The sequence below is a fragment of the Panthera uncia genome, chromosome B1, assembly GCF_023721935.1.
Source record: "Panthera uncia isolate 11264 chromosome B1, Puncia_PCG_1.0, whole genome shotgun sequence".
NCBI classification, from domain to species: domain Eukaryota; kingdom Metazoa; phylum Chordata; class Mammalia; order Carnivora; family Felidae; genus Panthera; species Panthera uncia.
In genome coordinates, this window is record NC_064811.1 from 128,014,802 (window position 1) to 128,029,662 (window position 14,861).

Below are 14,861 nucleotides of genomic sequence, written 5' to 3' on the forward strand. Positions count from 1 at the left end.
CGTCCGACTTCAGCTCAGGTCACGATCTCGAGGTTCATGAGTTTGAGCCCCGCATCGGGCTCTGGGCTGCTGGCTCAGAGCCTGGAGCCTACTTCTGATTCTGTGTCTCCCTCTCTCTCTGCCCCTCCTCCGTTCATGCTGTGTCTCTCTGTCTCAAAAATAAATAAACGTTAGGGGCGCCTGGGTGGCTCGGTCGGTTGAGCGTCCGACTTCGGCTCAGGTCATGATCTCACGGTCCGTGAGTTCAAGCCCCACGTCAGGCTCTGTGCTGACAGCTCAGAGCCTGGAGCCTGTTTCGGATTCTGTGTCTCCCTCTCTCTCTGCCCCTCCCCTGTTCATGCTCTGTCTCTCTCTGTCTCAAAAATAAATAAACGTTAAAAAAAAATAAATTTAAAAAATAAATAAATAAATAAATAAATAAACGTTAAAAAAAAAAAAGTAAATTTTAAAGTTGTAGATACTCTGACAATACTTTTTAGATATGTTAGATATTAAAGTAAATGATACTGCTCTTTTTTTTTTTTTAAAGAGAAACAAAAGACATAGAATCTATTTTTCCCATAATATACTGTATGTGAGTCTTGATAAAGCAGTAGACTGATCTGGTTTCTCTTGCTGTTACCTCTTTTCTGCATTCTCTGTTCCTTGACATTCTTTCCCACCTATGGAAATCTCTATGTTCCTTCCCTAATGCTTTAACATTGTTTTATTTCTTAAAAGGAGCAAATCAGAATTCCGATGCAGACAGCTTGAATCAATCTTTCTGTTCCTCTTATGAATAGGCAGTTCCTCCAAGCAGTGAACTACCCCTTTAGAAAACATTGGCATTATGTTTCTCGACCCTCAGTATCTGTATAGGTGGTCTGGAATGCATTAAAGAGAGGCATTGTGTCAGATCCTCAAATCTAAAGATGAATTCCTCTTCTTACTAATTATAAGTAGTATCTGTTGTTGTTGCTGTTGTTTGTTCTGAGTTGCTGGGTTTTAAAACATTTAATGAAAGTAGGAAATGGACTTGGTATAGTGTCTAGTTGGTTCTTGTTTTATTTATGGAAATGTATATAGAGTGCTCTTCAAAGGGATTTTATGGTGAATACCTTTCTGGAATGTAGAGTATCACTCATTTTTCTATTTTTGTAAATGTGGTCTTTTGTATTTCTTTTAGTGACAGAATTATTAAGATATTTTTGTTTCTAGTTCAGGTTACAATACTTAGCAGTAATTCATTTTTGCTGATGAACTAGATAATTCTCCCATATATAAATATCTCATGTATTTTAGTTGGGTTTGTTATTGTAACAAAACAGGTTTTTGTTCAGACCAGTAGTTCTCAAAAGTGTGGTGCCCCCAGACCGGAAGCGTCAGCATCACCCATCACCTGTGAGTACGTTAGAACTACGGATTATTAAGTTCTACTCCAGACCTACTATTCAGAAACTGCGTGGTGTAGCCCGGCAACCTGTGTTTTAACAAGCCCTTCAGGTGATTCTGATATATGCTCAAGTTTGTACCATTGGCTTAGATAGTATCTATACAGTGGCCAAAAATCCCTGCTCTTATTATTTGAAAGCCTGGGTTTGGTTTAATTCCAGGGTATGTGTTAAAAACTTTAGCAATATTGCTTCTGAGAGATGTGTAGGTGAAAAGCTGTTAGCAGGGGCGCCTCACAGGAGTTGCTTTCATTGTTTCTGGTAGTTGAGATTTTGAGAACAAGGGCCAGGAGTCCTTCCCTATTGAGCTGAACCAAGTTGCTTCAGTACTTCGGATAATTAGCAGATGCTTCTCATTTGAGCATGTCATTTAGGTTGTGCCTTCCCCCCTTACCAACGTACTTAAAATGACAAATCATGAAATCACATTTAAGACAGATATTATTTTCAGAGTTAAGGAATTCCTGAATTAGCTCTTTCAAATGCTTTTAAGTTATACATACTTACAAGCAGCCATACAATACCTGGAAGACACTTCATCAATGTAATTAAAATATATATCTACTAATTATTGGCTTATTTTTATGTAATTATTAACTATTTGGATAACATCTTCTTACCTGGTTTTTTAAAAAACATTTTTAATGGAAATATGTTAGGCTAATAGGCATATGTATTTTTTCACTGGAAGATTCTCTACTCCTGAATTTAAATGTCACATGCCTTTATTATTTCAGGGGAGTCCTGCAGGGTGGAATATTAATTTTAAACATGGCACTATTTTATAAATGGGAACCCTTGTTTTAAAGAACTAGATCTTGGGGCGCCTGGGTGGCTCAGTCGGTTAAGCCTCCAACTTCGGCTCAGGTCATGATCTCACGGTTCGTGAGTTTGAGCCCCGCGTCGGGCTCTGTGCTGACAGCTCAGAGCCTGCAGCCTGTTTCAGATTCTGTGTCTCCCTCTCTCTCTCTCTCTGACCCTCCCCCGTTTATGCTCTGTCTCTCTCTGTCTCAAAAATAAATAAACGTTAAAAAAAAATTAAAAAAATAAATAACTAGATCTTGTTAAATCTAGGACTTTAAAGCATATTTTGGCTCCTAAATCTACAGATTTTTTTTTTTTTTTAAACCTCGGAAGATAATTACTCTCAGAAGAGGTATAGCTGGTTTGGTGGTGGTGTCTTCTTGGCAACACAGATGGATCTTGTTCGTGCTATGGATTAGAATCAGTGACAAGAGAGCCATTAAAGGAAAGCTGACAATGTTTCCTTTATGCATATTGAGAAATGGAAGATTTCCTAAAGCCAGGATAAAGCTACTAACTTTTGGAAGATACTATTTGTGATTTTTAATCTATGACACATAAGTATTATTTACCCTGTACATATAACTAGGTCATAATACTACAAGTCTGTAAGAAATAGAGTGTTTTATTTCACTTTAGGCAGAAATGAAATGAAATTTGAAGAAAGAAGTATATAAAACATTTTTTTGAATTTTCAAATTCTTGTCTTTTAAATTTGTGTTAGCTAACATAGTATAGTTTTGGTTTCAGGAGTAGAATTTAGTGATTCATCACTTAAAATTTTGTTCTTAACTGAATAATATACCTCAAGTTACTTGGCATGGAGTTGGAGGACCTGATAAATAAAGATTGCAGAAAAGACTGAAAGCATATTATTCATTTTTCTGATTGGATGAGAGGATATATTTTTCAGCGTTTTTGGTTTTTTGTTTTTTTTTTCATTCTGCCCTAATGATTCATGGTAGTTTGCTTCAAATTAGAGAAGTTAGTTCCCAATGTAGTTTTTGACTTACTTGTTACACTTACTTGGGCTGAAAACAAATCTCATCTTGACTTCTTGACTTATAAATTTCATGTTAAGCAAGTTCATCATTGGAAGCCATTTTGTTTCTTTTAATTCTCCAGTTATCTGAGGGAAACCAAAAGCATGCAAATCTACAGAAAAGCATTGAGAAAGCTAAAGTTGGCCGACATGAAACGGTAAGTTTGTGTCTGTAGATTCCTTAATAATGTCAATTCTAAATAGAAAAGTAAGAACATAGAGTTATCTATGAGGAGTATGCCATTCCTATCAGAAGAGAGGTGAGTACAGCAAAGGACATGGACATTGGACCTGGTAGGATTTACTAATTTTAAGTATAGATTTATTTTTTATTATTATATTATATATGGCAGCATAACATAGAAGCATAAATTCTGGGGCCAGGTGGCCTGGTATGAAAGTCTCCTAAATTTTCTGTTGTCAGTTTTCCCAGCTATAAAATAGGGATCAAAATCTACCTCTTCGGGTTATCCTGTGGCTTAAACTAGCTTATATTTGCAAAGCATTTAGAAGAGGGCCTGGCACAAGGTAAGCCCTTTATAAATGCTTATGTAAAATTTTCAGAGTCACGTTTTTAAGTCTTGGCATAGAACATATTGAAAACTATCAATATATTATCCTTGAGGCTTTGTAATATTTCTAAATTATTTAAATGAATACTGACACACTGTTTTATTTTAAAAAGTGTAATATTCTCTAAAGTATTATGTTAGGGGTTTTTAAAAATCACTTTCTAGTTTCATCTTTATCTCAAGTATGGATTTATGACTTAAAAAACTATTAAAGATCAGCAGGCACCACTAAGCATTCCATCTAGGCCTCTGTTTGTATCACTTGATTGTGAAAGAGACTCAAAAACCTGTCACATTATGGGGCGCCTGGGTGCTCAGTCGGTTAGGTATCCGACTTCAGCTCAGGTCATGATCTCACAGTCTATGGGTTCAAGCCCCACGTCAGGCTTTGTGCTCACAGCTCGGAGCCTGGAGCCTGCTTTGGATTCTGTGTCTCCCTCTCTCTCTGCCCATCCTCGACTCTCACTCTCTCTGTCTCTCAAAAATAAACATTAAAAACTAAAAAAACCAAAACCCCGTCATGTTGTAGAAAAGAATATATCACAGGTTTACAGGGTCTTTTCACAATTATTTCACGTACCTTCTTTTATGTGAATAGTCAGCAGTCACAGATAGGAATTGGAATTTGGTAATTTTTGAAAAATGTTCAAGGGAAGGTAAGTTCTGGCATAACCTGAAGCTTTTATATTTCTTTAATTGACAAAGCAATTACTATTTCTTTATTTGATCCTTTTTTTTTCTTTAACATTGGCAATAAATTATAGAAGCACCTTCGATTAATGGTGACATACCCATGCCCAAAAGTTATCTGCTGCATGTTACCCGGCCCACTGGATCTATTGCAGCTAGGAAAAAACCTAGTTGGTGCTTGCATCTATCAGAAGACTGTAGTAGTTTAGAAAGGCTCCTGAGAATGATGGACTCTTGTGTTAATCGTGAGAACACCAATCATGATTTTTTAGAAACACCTAGCCGCTGTTTACTAGGTATTATCCATGGTGATGTTGCTGCTGCTGACGATGATGATGATGAAGAGATAGCTAACATTTATAATCTGCTTACTGTGAGCCAGGCAAGTACTGTCCCAATGCATTTTATATTTATTGAATCCTGCCAACAGTGCAAGGATGTGACCACTATTACTGTCTCCGTTTTTAATTTGAGTAACTAAAGACACAAAAAAGTGAAGTAACTTGGCAAAAATCTCAGTGCTAGTAACAGTCTGAGATGGCTACCAGTTCAGGGTGTCTGGAGAACTATCATTGCCTTCACAGATTCTTCCCCATTTTGCTGCTTGTCTCATTTCTCATGGAGCGTGTATAATTTGGGTGTGGGTGGCAAAGAATAATTATCTTATGTCATAGTTTTTTTTTTTTTTTTAATGTTTGTTTATTTTGAGAGAGAGAGCAAGGGAAGGGCAGAGAGAGAGGGAGAGAGAGAGAATCCCAAGCAGGCTCCGTGCTGCCAGCACAGAGCCCAGTGTGGGGCTTGTACTCATGAGATCACGAGTTGAACGTGTGAGATCATGATCTGAGCTAAAACCAAGAGTCAGAAGCTTAACTGACTTTGACACCCAGGTGCCCGTATTGTAGTTATTTTTAAATCTCTTCTGAGTTGTACTAATACAGTATACACTGTAATCATTTTTGGCTATTTATATTTAAATTTAAAACATATGCAGTTAAATTCAGTTTTTCAGTAACAATAGCCATATATCATGTACTCACTAGGTACACGTGGCTAAGGTTTCCTGCATTGGAGAACACAGATCTAGAACATTTCTGTCATTGTAGAGTTCTGTTGGGTTGTGCTGCGTCAGACCATGATGCCCTGTATATGCATTCCCTGTACAAATGCTAGCAAAGGAGCTTTCTTCACTTTGGAACGAAAGAGAACAGTTAAAGGCAAAAGTCAAAAAATACAGGTACCAAAATATAAACTAGCAAGGGACCTTAAATAAGTCCCATCAGACAGCTTGAACTCTACTTGGTTTTGCTTCAGGCTTATCCTATCAGTCTGTACCATAACCTTTCACACATATGAATTGAAACTGTGACACTGTGACTTCTACCTGTTAGTGAGAACTCTGGCGGGAAATTTCAAGTGGTGTTTATCAGATCCTGTTGTATTAAAAGTTTATTCCGGTTTACCTTTAAAGGAAAGTGATAGGAGACCACAAGCAGTAATTCTGTTATTTCTGACCTCTTTAAATATTTTTCAAGGTTGATCATCCTTAAAGGTTGAAAAATTGTCTACCACACTTGTAATGATTATGTTGCTCTAAAATATTATTTCTATATATAGATCGAAGAGGCACTTTTTCCTAACATATGATGACCTAGTCATCTTTAAATTCATACATAATCAGTGACCTCTCATCTGTTTATGAGTGGTCCATTCTATATATTAATTCCCATCCAGTTAATCAAAATATATGATAGATGTTTGAGATTTCAGAGAAAAATGAGAATTGAGTTTGTCCTTATACTGTGAATACAGGTATGTGTATATATAATGTCCAAAGCCTAGTGCACATTAGTTATGAGAAATAAAATGTTTATAATATGTATAGCCTTATAACCTATGGCATTTTACTTGTCTTAATTGTACATAAAACTATTTTGAATGCAGGAAGAGCGAACTATGCTAGCAAAAGAGCTTTCTTCACTTCGAGACCAAAGGGAACAGCTAAAGGCAGAAGTAGAAAAATACAGAGAATGTGACCCACAAGTTGTGGAAGAAATACGTAAGTTTATATCATATCTTGAAGTTTTTTAACTTCACTCATGAAAGAGATTTTATACTTCCAGTTGCCTGGTAGCCATTCTCCATGTATAATGAGAAAATCAAGCCATTAGAAGTATTAATATTGCATTAATATTTCCATTAAAGAGTCTTAACATTAAAGCATTGAACAGTGACAACTTTGAAATTGTAAGCATTTTAAGGGTAATGAAGGTAGATAGGGTAGAAGGATAAAGATATAAACTATAAGCTTAGGACACTGAGGAGTCAGAGAAGGAGTTAAGTTGGCCCCAAGCACAATGACTTGAGAATGAAATCCACCATTATCTTCTAGGAAAGATATTACCAAAAATAGGAGTTTGCAAGTTACAGAAAATCAGTCTGTTCATTGACTTGCCTTTTGAATACACCAATGATGTTTTCCTTTACTTTAAAACCAATCTCCAAAGCTTTATTTTGAATAGTTTTTATATATTTATGTAAAGATAGAAATTTCAGTATTTGAGGAAATGAAATGAAAGAGTATATTATAAGGGCACTGCATGTAATTGCCTAGGAAAATATGTATAAATTTCTTCACATTTTTCTGTCTTAGCCTGTCTTTTCATTTAGGGAACTTTACCAAGTGAAACTTCTAGATAAAACTAATAGTATGTGATTGAAGGCTTTGAGAGAAATTGAAAATATTTGGTACTTTAAAACTAGCTTGAGGGACACCTGGGTGGCTCAGTCTGTTGAGCATCTGACTCTTGATTTCGACTCAGGTCATGATTCCAGGGTCATGGGATCGAGCCCTGTGTTGGGCTCTATGCTGAGCATGGAGCTTGCTTAAGATTCTTTGTCTCACTTTCTCCCTCTCCCCATCTCCCCCTCCCTCCCCTTCTTCTGTTCCTCTCCCCTACTCATACTCCCACTTTCTAAATAAATAATAAATAAATAAATAAAATTAGCTTGAGAGTAATTTGATTACAATTAAGCTCTCCTTGATGGTATTCCTTACAACTAAAAAATATTTAAGCAGTTCAGTTAGTGTAATCTAAAGTTAAATTTAATTTTAGAGACAGATCCCTACTTTGCACAACTCCAGGAGGCATTAATCACATGTAGTCCACAGCCTAGATGGTGATATGTATTGGCCCTGGTTCAGCCGATTCCCCAGGATGTTTTTCCCAGAGAAGTGGAGGTAGAAGAACCCACCTGCCCCCTCCAGCCAGTCATTTTCTGTAAATCAGGCATTTAGAGAGACTTATTAGCTCTTTAATGTTGCCCACAGATGAATTTCATTTATCATCATCCTGCAAAATAAAGTGTAACCAAATCTACAAAATTAATGACTTTTATCAGTTTCAAAGTTTTAACTAATATCAAATGACCCTGCTTGAACACGAGCACCTCAAAGCGGTGCTGTAGGTTACAATGAGGAAGTTAGGCCTGGTCATGATTCGTCTTTATTTATTTTTTTTTTAATTTTTTTTTTTTTAACGTTTATTTATTTTTGAGACAGAGAGAGACAGAGCATGAACGGGGGAGGGGCAGAGAGAGAGGGAGACACAGAATCGGAAGCAGGCTCCAGGCTCTGAGCCATCAGCCCAGAGCCCGACGCGGGGCTCGAACTCACGGACCACGAGATTGTGACCTGAGCTGAAGTCGGACGCTTAACCAACTGAGCCACCCAGGCGCCCCTCATGATTCGTCTTTAAAAGGAATTATATACTGCTTGTTAGGATGTCCAGTGTGTGTCTTGAGCAGCTTCTCATGAAAGAGAGCTTTGAGAACGGTTTTCTCACCCAGATTGAATGCCTCCAGGTGGTTTAGTTTTAGGATCAACATGTCTGTACCCTGTAGTAGGTCATCATGGGAATTCTGTTTTCACAGTTATCAAATCTGATCCTTCATTTATTACTCTTTCTTGGCTCTGCCTTCCTTCCTGATTTCAGTTTTGTGTAAATCTGGGACTTTTCCCTGAAAGTGCCAATTATTTGCTTACCCATTTCATTCTCTCTTCTGTCAGTGACCTACAACTCATAGCCATGCCCAGTCAAGGCTTCTGCTTTTCTACCTCATGGTCCCCGTTATATTGCCGTTGCTCTTTCCCTGGGCACGTGACCTGCCTGATATCACTTCTACTTATGACCTGTTTTTACAGTCCTTTTCCTAATTTTAATTACTTCTGTCTACTCCAGAATGACTGAAACTTATTTAGTCTTACAAAACTATACTGATGGTGATCCTGTGCCAGTGGATCATCATGCAGTTCAGGAAATCCACAAGGATAGAGAATTGTGCCAGATCGATTCATGAATGGGGAAAACTTTTAATTCAGGCATGTAATTTCAGCTGTTGCCATTCCTTGTACCTCTGGATCAAGCAGCAATTTTGGCAATTGCCTCCCCTCTTAGAAGGGTGATGAAATTTGATGGAAGAAGTTTCAAGGTATATAAAGGATGATGAATTTTCTGGAAAGTAGAATAGCATGGTTGAGGAGGAAGTTGTAACTAGTTTACGCTGGTTGCCTGAATTCTGTTCTCCATCTTAACCCTTCTGTTTGGTGATTTATTTCTCAACCTAAGGGAAAACATGCCAGTGTGAATGAGTATTAGGCAGGCTATGAGGTCTAAGTGAATGAGAAGAAAATGTTTTCTGGTTTACAGTGAGTTAAGAGACGTTTCTGTTCTTCATCAACATCAGACCTAGATTATCTTTTCATATTTAATTATGTAGTCACCTAAGATGGATCCATATTTGGATGCTGTAGAATTTTGTAATGGTGAATTCATTACATGTGTATTAATTTTTGACATTTTTACATTGTACATTTCTGATCTTCATAGGGTTATGAGAGGATAAGGGTCCTTCCTGGCTTTGTATTATTTTTATTTTACTCCATTAAAAATATCTATCTTTATAAAATGCATTAATTATAGAAAATTACAACATATTTAATAGATAGCAGTTATGTAGGATAATCACATTATTCCATAAATCTATTTTAGATGTAAAGGTAAGATATCTTTTTAATATTTTTTAAGGTAAGATTATTTTTTTCTATGGAAAGCTACCACACTATAATCAGAAGGGGGAAAAAAAACTATCAAAGCAAGAATTTTAGATTAACTTAAGTTCATACTTTTATAGAGAAATGCCCAATTCCTCTGCTTTTAAAATTCAGAACAGCTAACAAATAAAATTTTACTCAGATGTGGCACTTCCACTAGTAGGCAAGATAGAGTAGTAACAGACTGAATTTATCCTCCCACTTAAAAAACAACACAAACAAAATACATCAAATAAGTTTTTAAGATACTTGATATCAGACAATAAAGGACAATGCTTCTTAGAGAAAGGAAACAAATTAGGTCTTAAAATTGTGTCAGCTTATTTTATTGAGTTTCTGGGCTGTGGCACAAGGAAGGAGAACCTAGGCAGAGCCCTGTAGATGGAACTGAGAATCAAGGAGACCATTGTGGCTAGAGTTCACAGGACAGCCTACTAGAGAGGAGAAATTACACAGAAAGAGAACCCTGGGAATCTACAGAGGGTTCCCCTCAAGTATTTGGTGCATGCATATGAGGAAACTACCCAAAGCTGGGGAAAGAACAGTTTCAAAGAATTAGAAGGAACAGTGTCTAGCACTCACACAGGACCAAGAGTAGTGCCTATTCTCACCAAGCAGATTAGAAAAATTCATAAGTCATAGGGCACTGGGTAGAGCACTCAAGACCATCTTGCCTCACTAGCAAGGACTAATTAGCCCTAGACTGAGCTTTGTCCTCCACGCATCTGACAAATCATAACAACAAATCTTGAAAACATTAGACTATATTGCAAAGTCACTTAAATGCATCCCAGAACAAAGCTGAAGAATATTCATAGGAATACAAACCTGCTCAGCACCCAACAAAATAAAATTAGTGTCTAGCGTGTAATGAAAGATTACCAGGCATGCAAAGAAGTGGGAAAACGTGACCCTTAATGAAAAGAATAATCCTTCAATCAAAACTGACCCAGAGCTGATGCAGATAGCAGAATTAGAAGACCATAACATTAAAAGCTATCACAAATGTATTGTATATGTTCCAAAAGTTAGGTAGAAATACGGCAGATATAGGGGCACCTGGGTGGCTCAGTTGGTTGGGCATCTAACTTTGGCTCAGGTCATGACCTCAAGGTTCGTGGGTTCCGGCCCCACATCAGGCTCTGTGCTGACAGCTCAGAGCCTGGAGCCTGCTTTGGATTCTGTGTCTTCCTCTCTCTTTGCGCTTTACACGTTCATGCTCTGTCTCTCTCTCTCTCAAAAATAAACATTAGAAAAAAAACCAAAAAACATGGAAGATATAAAAACTCATGTCAGAGTCCTGGAGTTGAACACCATAATATTTGAAATGAGAAACTGGATTGGATTCATAGCAGATTAAACTTTTCAAAAGAAAGGATTTGTGTATTTGTTTGTTTGTTTTTTAACATATAATTTATTGTCAAATAGGATTTGTGTACTTGAAGGCTAGCTGTAGAGAGTATCCAAAATGAAACTCAGGAAAAATAAATGTTTTTAATGCAAATAGCATCCCTAAAATGTAGGACAACTTCAAGTGACCTAATATATGTGTAATCGAAGTCCCAAAAGGAGTGTATGCTGGGGGCATAGGGTGGTGTGTGTATGTGTATGTGTCCAGCCCTGAAAAATACCTGAAGAAATAAATATCAGAAGAAGTAAAGGCTATTTTTTCTCAAATTTGATGTAAATTATAAACCCATAGATTCAAGAAATTTAAACATTTAAGTAGTAAATGGCAGTAATTCCTTATTACTAAATCTAGATAATTTTTTTAGATTTTAATCTCTATTCCCCCAGATGAGATTATTTCCTTTCCCCAGAAAGCTTACTGCTTTTAAAACGTGCTTTTTGCTAATGAGAGGTTTCATAGGATATTGACTATCATGTTATTGCATAAAAGATTATACTGGATTAAAGGATTATGAGTTTCACAAGTTGAGTTTAATAAGATTTGGTTCTTAATAATGTGGCTACAGAACCCATATTACAACCATCAGGGTAATCTCAGTCATAGTTTATTTTGAAAGTTTTTCTGCTGATAATAACTAATTTTTATGTTCATAGAGACCTGGCAGTGTATTATCTTTTACTTATTTCTCAGTAATTCTTGCAGGAACAATTAAATTTCATCATGTTAGCTGATTATTGGTATCTACATTAATTATTAGCAAGTTTAGTTACAGATATCTAAGAAGTGAGAAGTGAAAGTAATAATGTATGAAACATGAAATTTAATTTTAGCTACTCTGACCATTACTGAAGTGAGAACAGATAAAATAAGTTGTAGTAAACATTGAATTCCTACAAAAATACTTAAAAGTAGATCTTAGAAGTACTTAAGAAATATTTTTGGAAATGCCAGGATGACAGTGAAAATGATGGAGTAAGGACCTCTGAAAATTTATCCTTCCAGGAAAGCTGGCAAAAATTGTCACAACTTTTCCAGAATTCTGGAAAAGAACCAAAGATTTGCCTATTCAAGAAAAATGGCTGAATATCAGCAAGAATAAGAAGTTTTATGGTATTTTAACTTGCTCTATTCTTATCCCCTTCTCTATAGCTCAGCAATAATCTTGAAAACTAAGAGCCCTGCGTTCCTGGTATCAGAGGGATTAAGTTGGAGCTGGAGCTCTTTAAGACCTTCATTTTCCCAAGTTGTCACTATTTGACATCTTTGATGGTTCTCTGAAAGCACCAATAGGAAGAATTATCTTTATTTGATCTGGCTTGTAGTATGCCCAGTACTAACAGCCACTTCTTGGGGAGCAGTTGTCTAAAACAATTATAGACAAGAGTTTTAACCCCATAGCTGTTTGAGCTGATGAATACCAGTTAAGGCAAACAGTAGACTAATCAAAGAGCTTACAAGGAGAGGTTGAAAGACATGTTATAGGTGCCTTGAAAAGCACCAGATTTTTGGAAATCTGGAAGGCCATATGCATAGGGCTGTGCACATTCCCAGGAAAGTCCCACCTCTAGCAGACCTTGGCACTCAGGGCATATAGGAACTGAAAGCTAAGACAGGGTTGTAAATTGCCTAGCTGAATGTTGAAACCTGCCCCAACACACACAGAGAGCCACTCAGCAAAGACCTGGAGTTTTAGTCCAGGTGTTTAAGGAAATCTCTGTTCAATTATTAACTGCCTAGTAAGCGAACTAGACACTTCAGTGGCCTCACATAATAAAGAATACAGAGTTTACAGAATTTGTTCAGACAAATCGCTATACAAACAATAACAACAAGTACCAAAACAACAACCCTGGGAAGGGAGGAAGTATCTTATTTCTAGAGTGGCCACATTACGTTTTTTAAAATGTCCCAATTTTCAACAACAAAAAAATTGCAAGATCTACAAAGAAAGTATGGTTTATGCACAGAAACATACATGATGTTGGATTGTTAGACACAGACTTTTAGTCAGCTATTTTAAATATGTTAAAAGAGCTAAAGAAAAACATGCCTAGAGAACTAAAGAAAAGTCTGAGAATGATATCTCACCAAATAGAGAATATCAGCAAAGAGGTAGAAATAAAAAGGAACCAAATGAAATGCTGGAGTTGAAAACTATAAAAACTGAAATGAAAACTTCACTCGGGATTGATTAATAGCCAAATTGAACAGGCAAAAGAAAGAATCAGTGACTTGGAGATAGTTCAGTTGAGATCATTCAGTCTGAGGAACAGAAAGAAAAAAGAATGAAGAAACATCATTGGAGTCTCAAGAGGCCTGTGTCATGGCGTCACGAGTGCCAACATATATAATGGAAGTCCCAGAAGGAGAGGAGGAGAGAATGGGGCTCAAAGAATATTTTAAAAAGTAAAAGCTGAAAACTTCTCAAATTTGATGAAAAACATTAACCTATACATCAAAAAAACTTAACAAACTCCAATTTAGGGCAGCGTCCAAAAAAATGCACATAAAGACTCATCATACTCAAATTGTCAAATGGTAGAGAATCTTGAAAGCAACAAAGAGGAGGTGATTCATCATATACAAGGAACCTTCAATCAGATTAACAACTTGTTTCTTATTAGAAAGCATAGAGGCCAAAGACATTGTGATGACATATTCAAAATGATTAAGGGGGGAAATAACCATCAATCAAGAATTCTATATCCAGAAATATTTTCCTTCAAAAATGAAGGAAAAGTAAGGTACACAGGTAAACAACTGAGAGAGTTTATTGTTAGCAGACCTGCCCTAAAAAATATGGAAGTCTTTCTCATTGAATTGAAAGGACACTGCATAGTAACATGAAGAAACACTGGTAAAGTTTACTTCATAGGTAAATATAGAAAACAGTATATATCTATTTTTGTTTGTATCTCCTTATGGTTCTCCTATTTTATTTAAAAAACAGCTGCATACACAAAAATGGTAATCCTCTTTTGTTGGGCAAAAAATATATAATGTAATTTGTGACAAAAACAGCATGATTGTCTTAATACACAAAAAAATATTTGACAAAATCCAGCACCCTTTCATGATACACTCAACAGACTAGGAATAGAAGTGAACTTCCTCAATTTAAAAAGGGCATCTACAACAAATCTACAGCTAACATTCTATTGAATAGTGACAGGCTGCATGCTTTCCCCAAGGATGACCTTTTTCACCCCTTCTTTCAACGTTGTACTGAAAATTCAAGACAGCCCAATTAGGCAAAAAAGAGAAATAAAAGCATCCATGTTGAATAGTGAGTGAGGTCAGCAGGCTATAGGATACAAAAAATCAATATACAAAAATCACATGTATCTTATATACTAACGAACTATCTGAAAATAAAATTTTAAAAGTTCATTTACAATAGCACCCAAATGAATGAAATACTTAGGAATAGAATTAGTCAAGGAAGTACAGTATTTGTTCTGAAAAGTACAAAACATTGAATGAAACTAAAGACCTATATAAATAGACATTCTGTGTTTATAGTAAGACTTAACATTGTTAAGGTGGAAATACTCCTCAAATTGTTCTGTAGATTTAATGTAAAACCTATCAAAATACTAACCGCTTTTTTGTAGAAATTAGTAAGTTGATCATAAAATTCATATGAAAATATAGGAGACCCAGAATAGCCAAAAAAATCTTGAAAGAGAACAACAAAGTTGAAAGACTCAAATTTCCCAACTTCGAAACTTCTTACAAAGCTACAATAATCAAGAGAGTGTGGTACTATTGTAAGAACAGACACGCAGGAACACTTGGCTGG

At 36.2% G+C, this 14,861-nt stretch overlaps 1 protein-coding gene across 2 annotated transcripts in view; it reads left to right on the top strand.

The window, feature by feature from the left end:
• MND1 (meiotic nuclear divisions 1) overlaps positions 1–14,861 on the top strand; it is a 69,298-nt gene that overhangs the window by 43,028 nt on the left and 11,409 nt on the right. Inside the window, exons 5-6 of one of the 2 annotated variants that reach the window (XM_049631217.1) lie at positions 3,360–3,434; positions 6,480–6,594. In XM_049631217.1, the coding sequence (XP_049487174.1) occupies positions 3,360–3,434; positions 6,480–6,594 (190 nt within the window). The remainder of the gene's footprint in view (positions 1–3,359; positions 3,435–6,479; positions 6,595–14,861) is intronic. The other variant, XM_049631218.1, reaches the window with a different exon arrangement.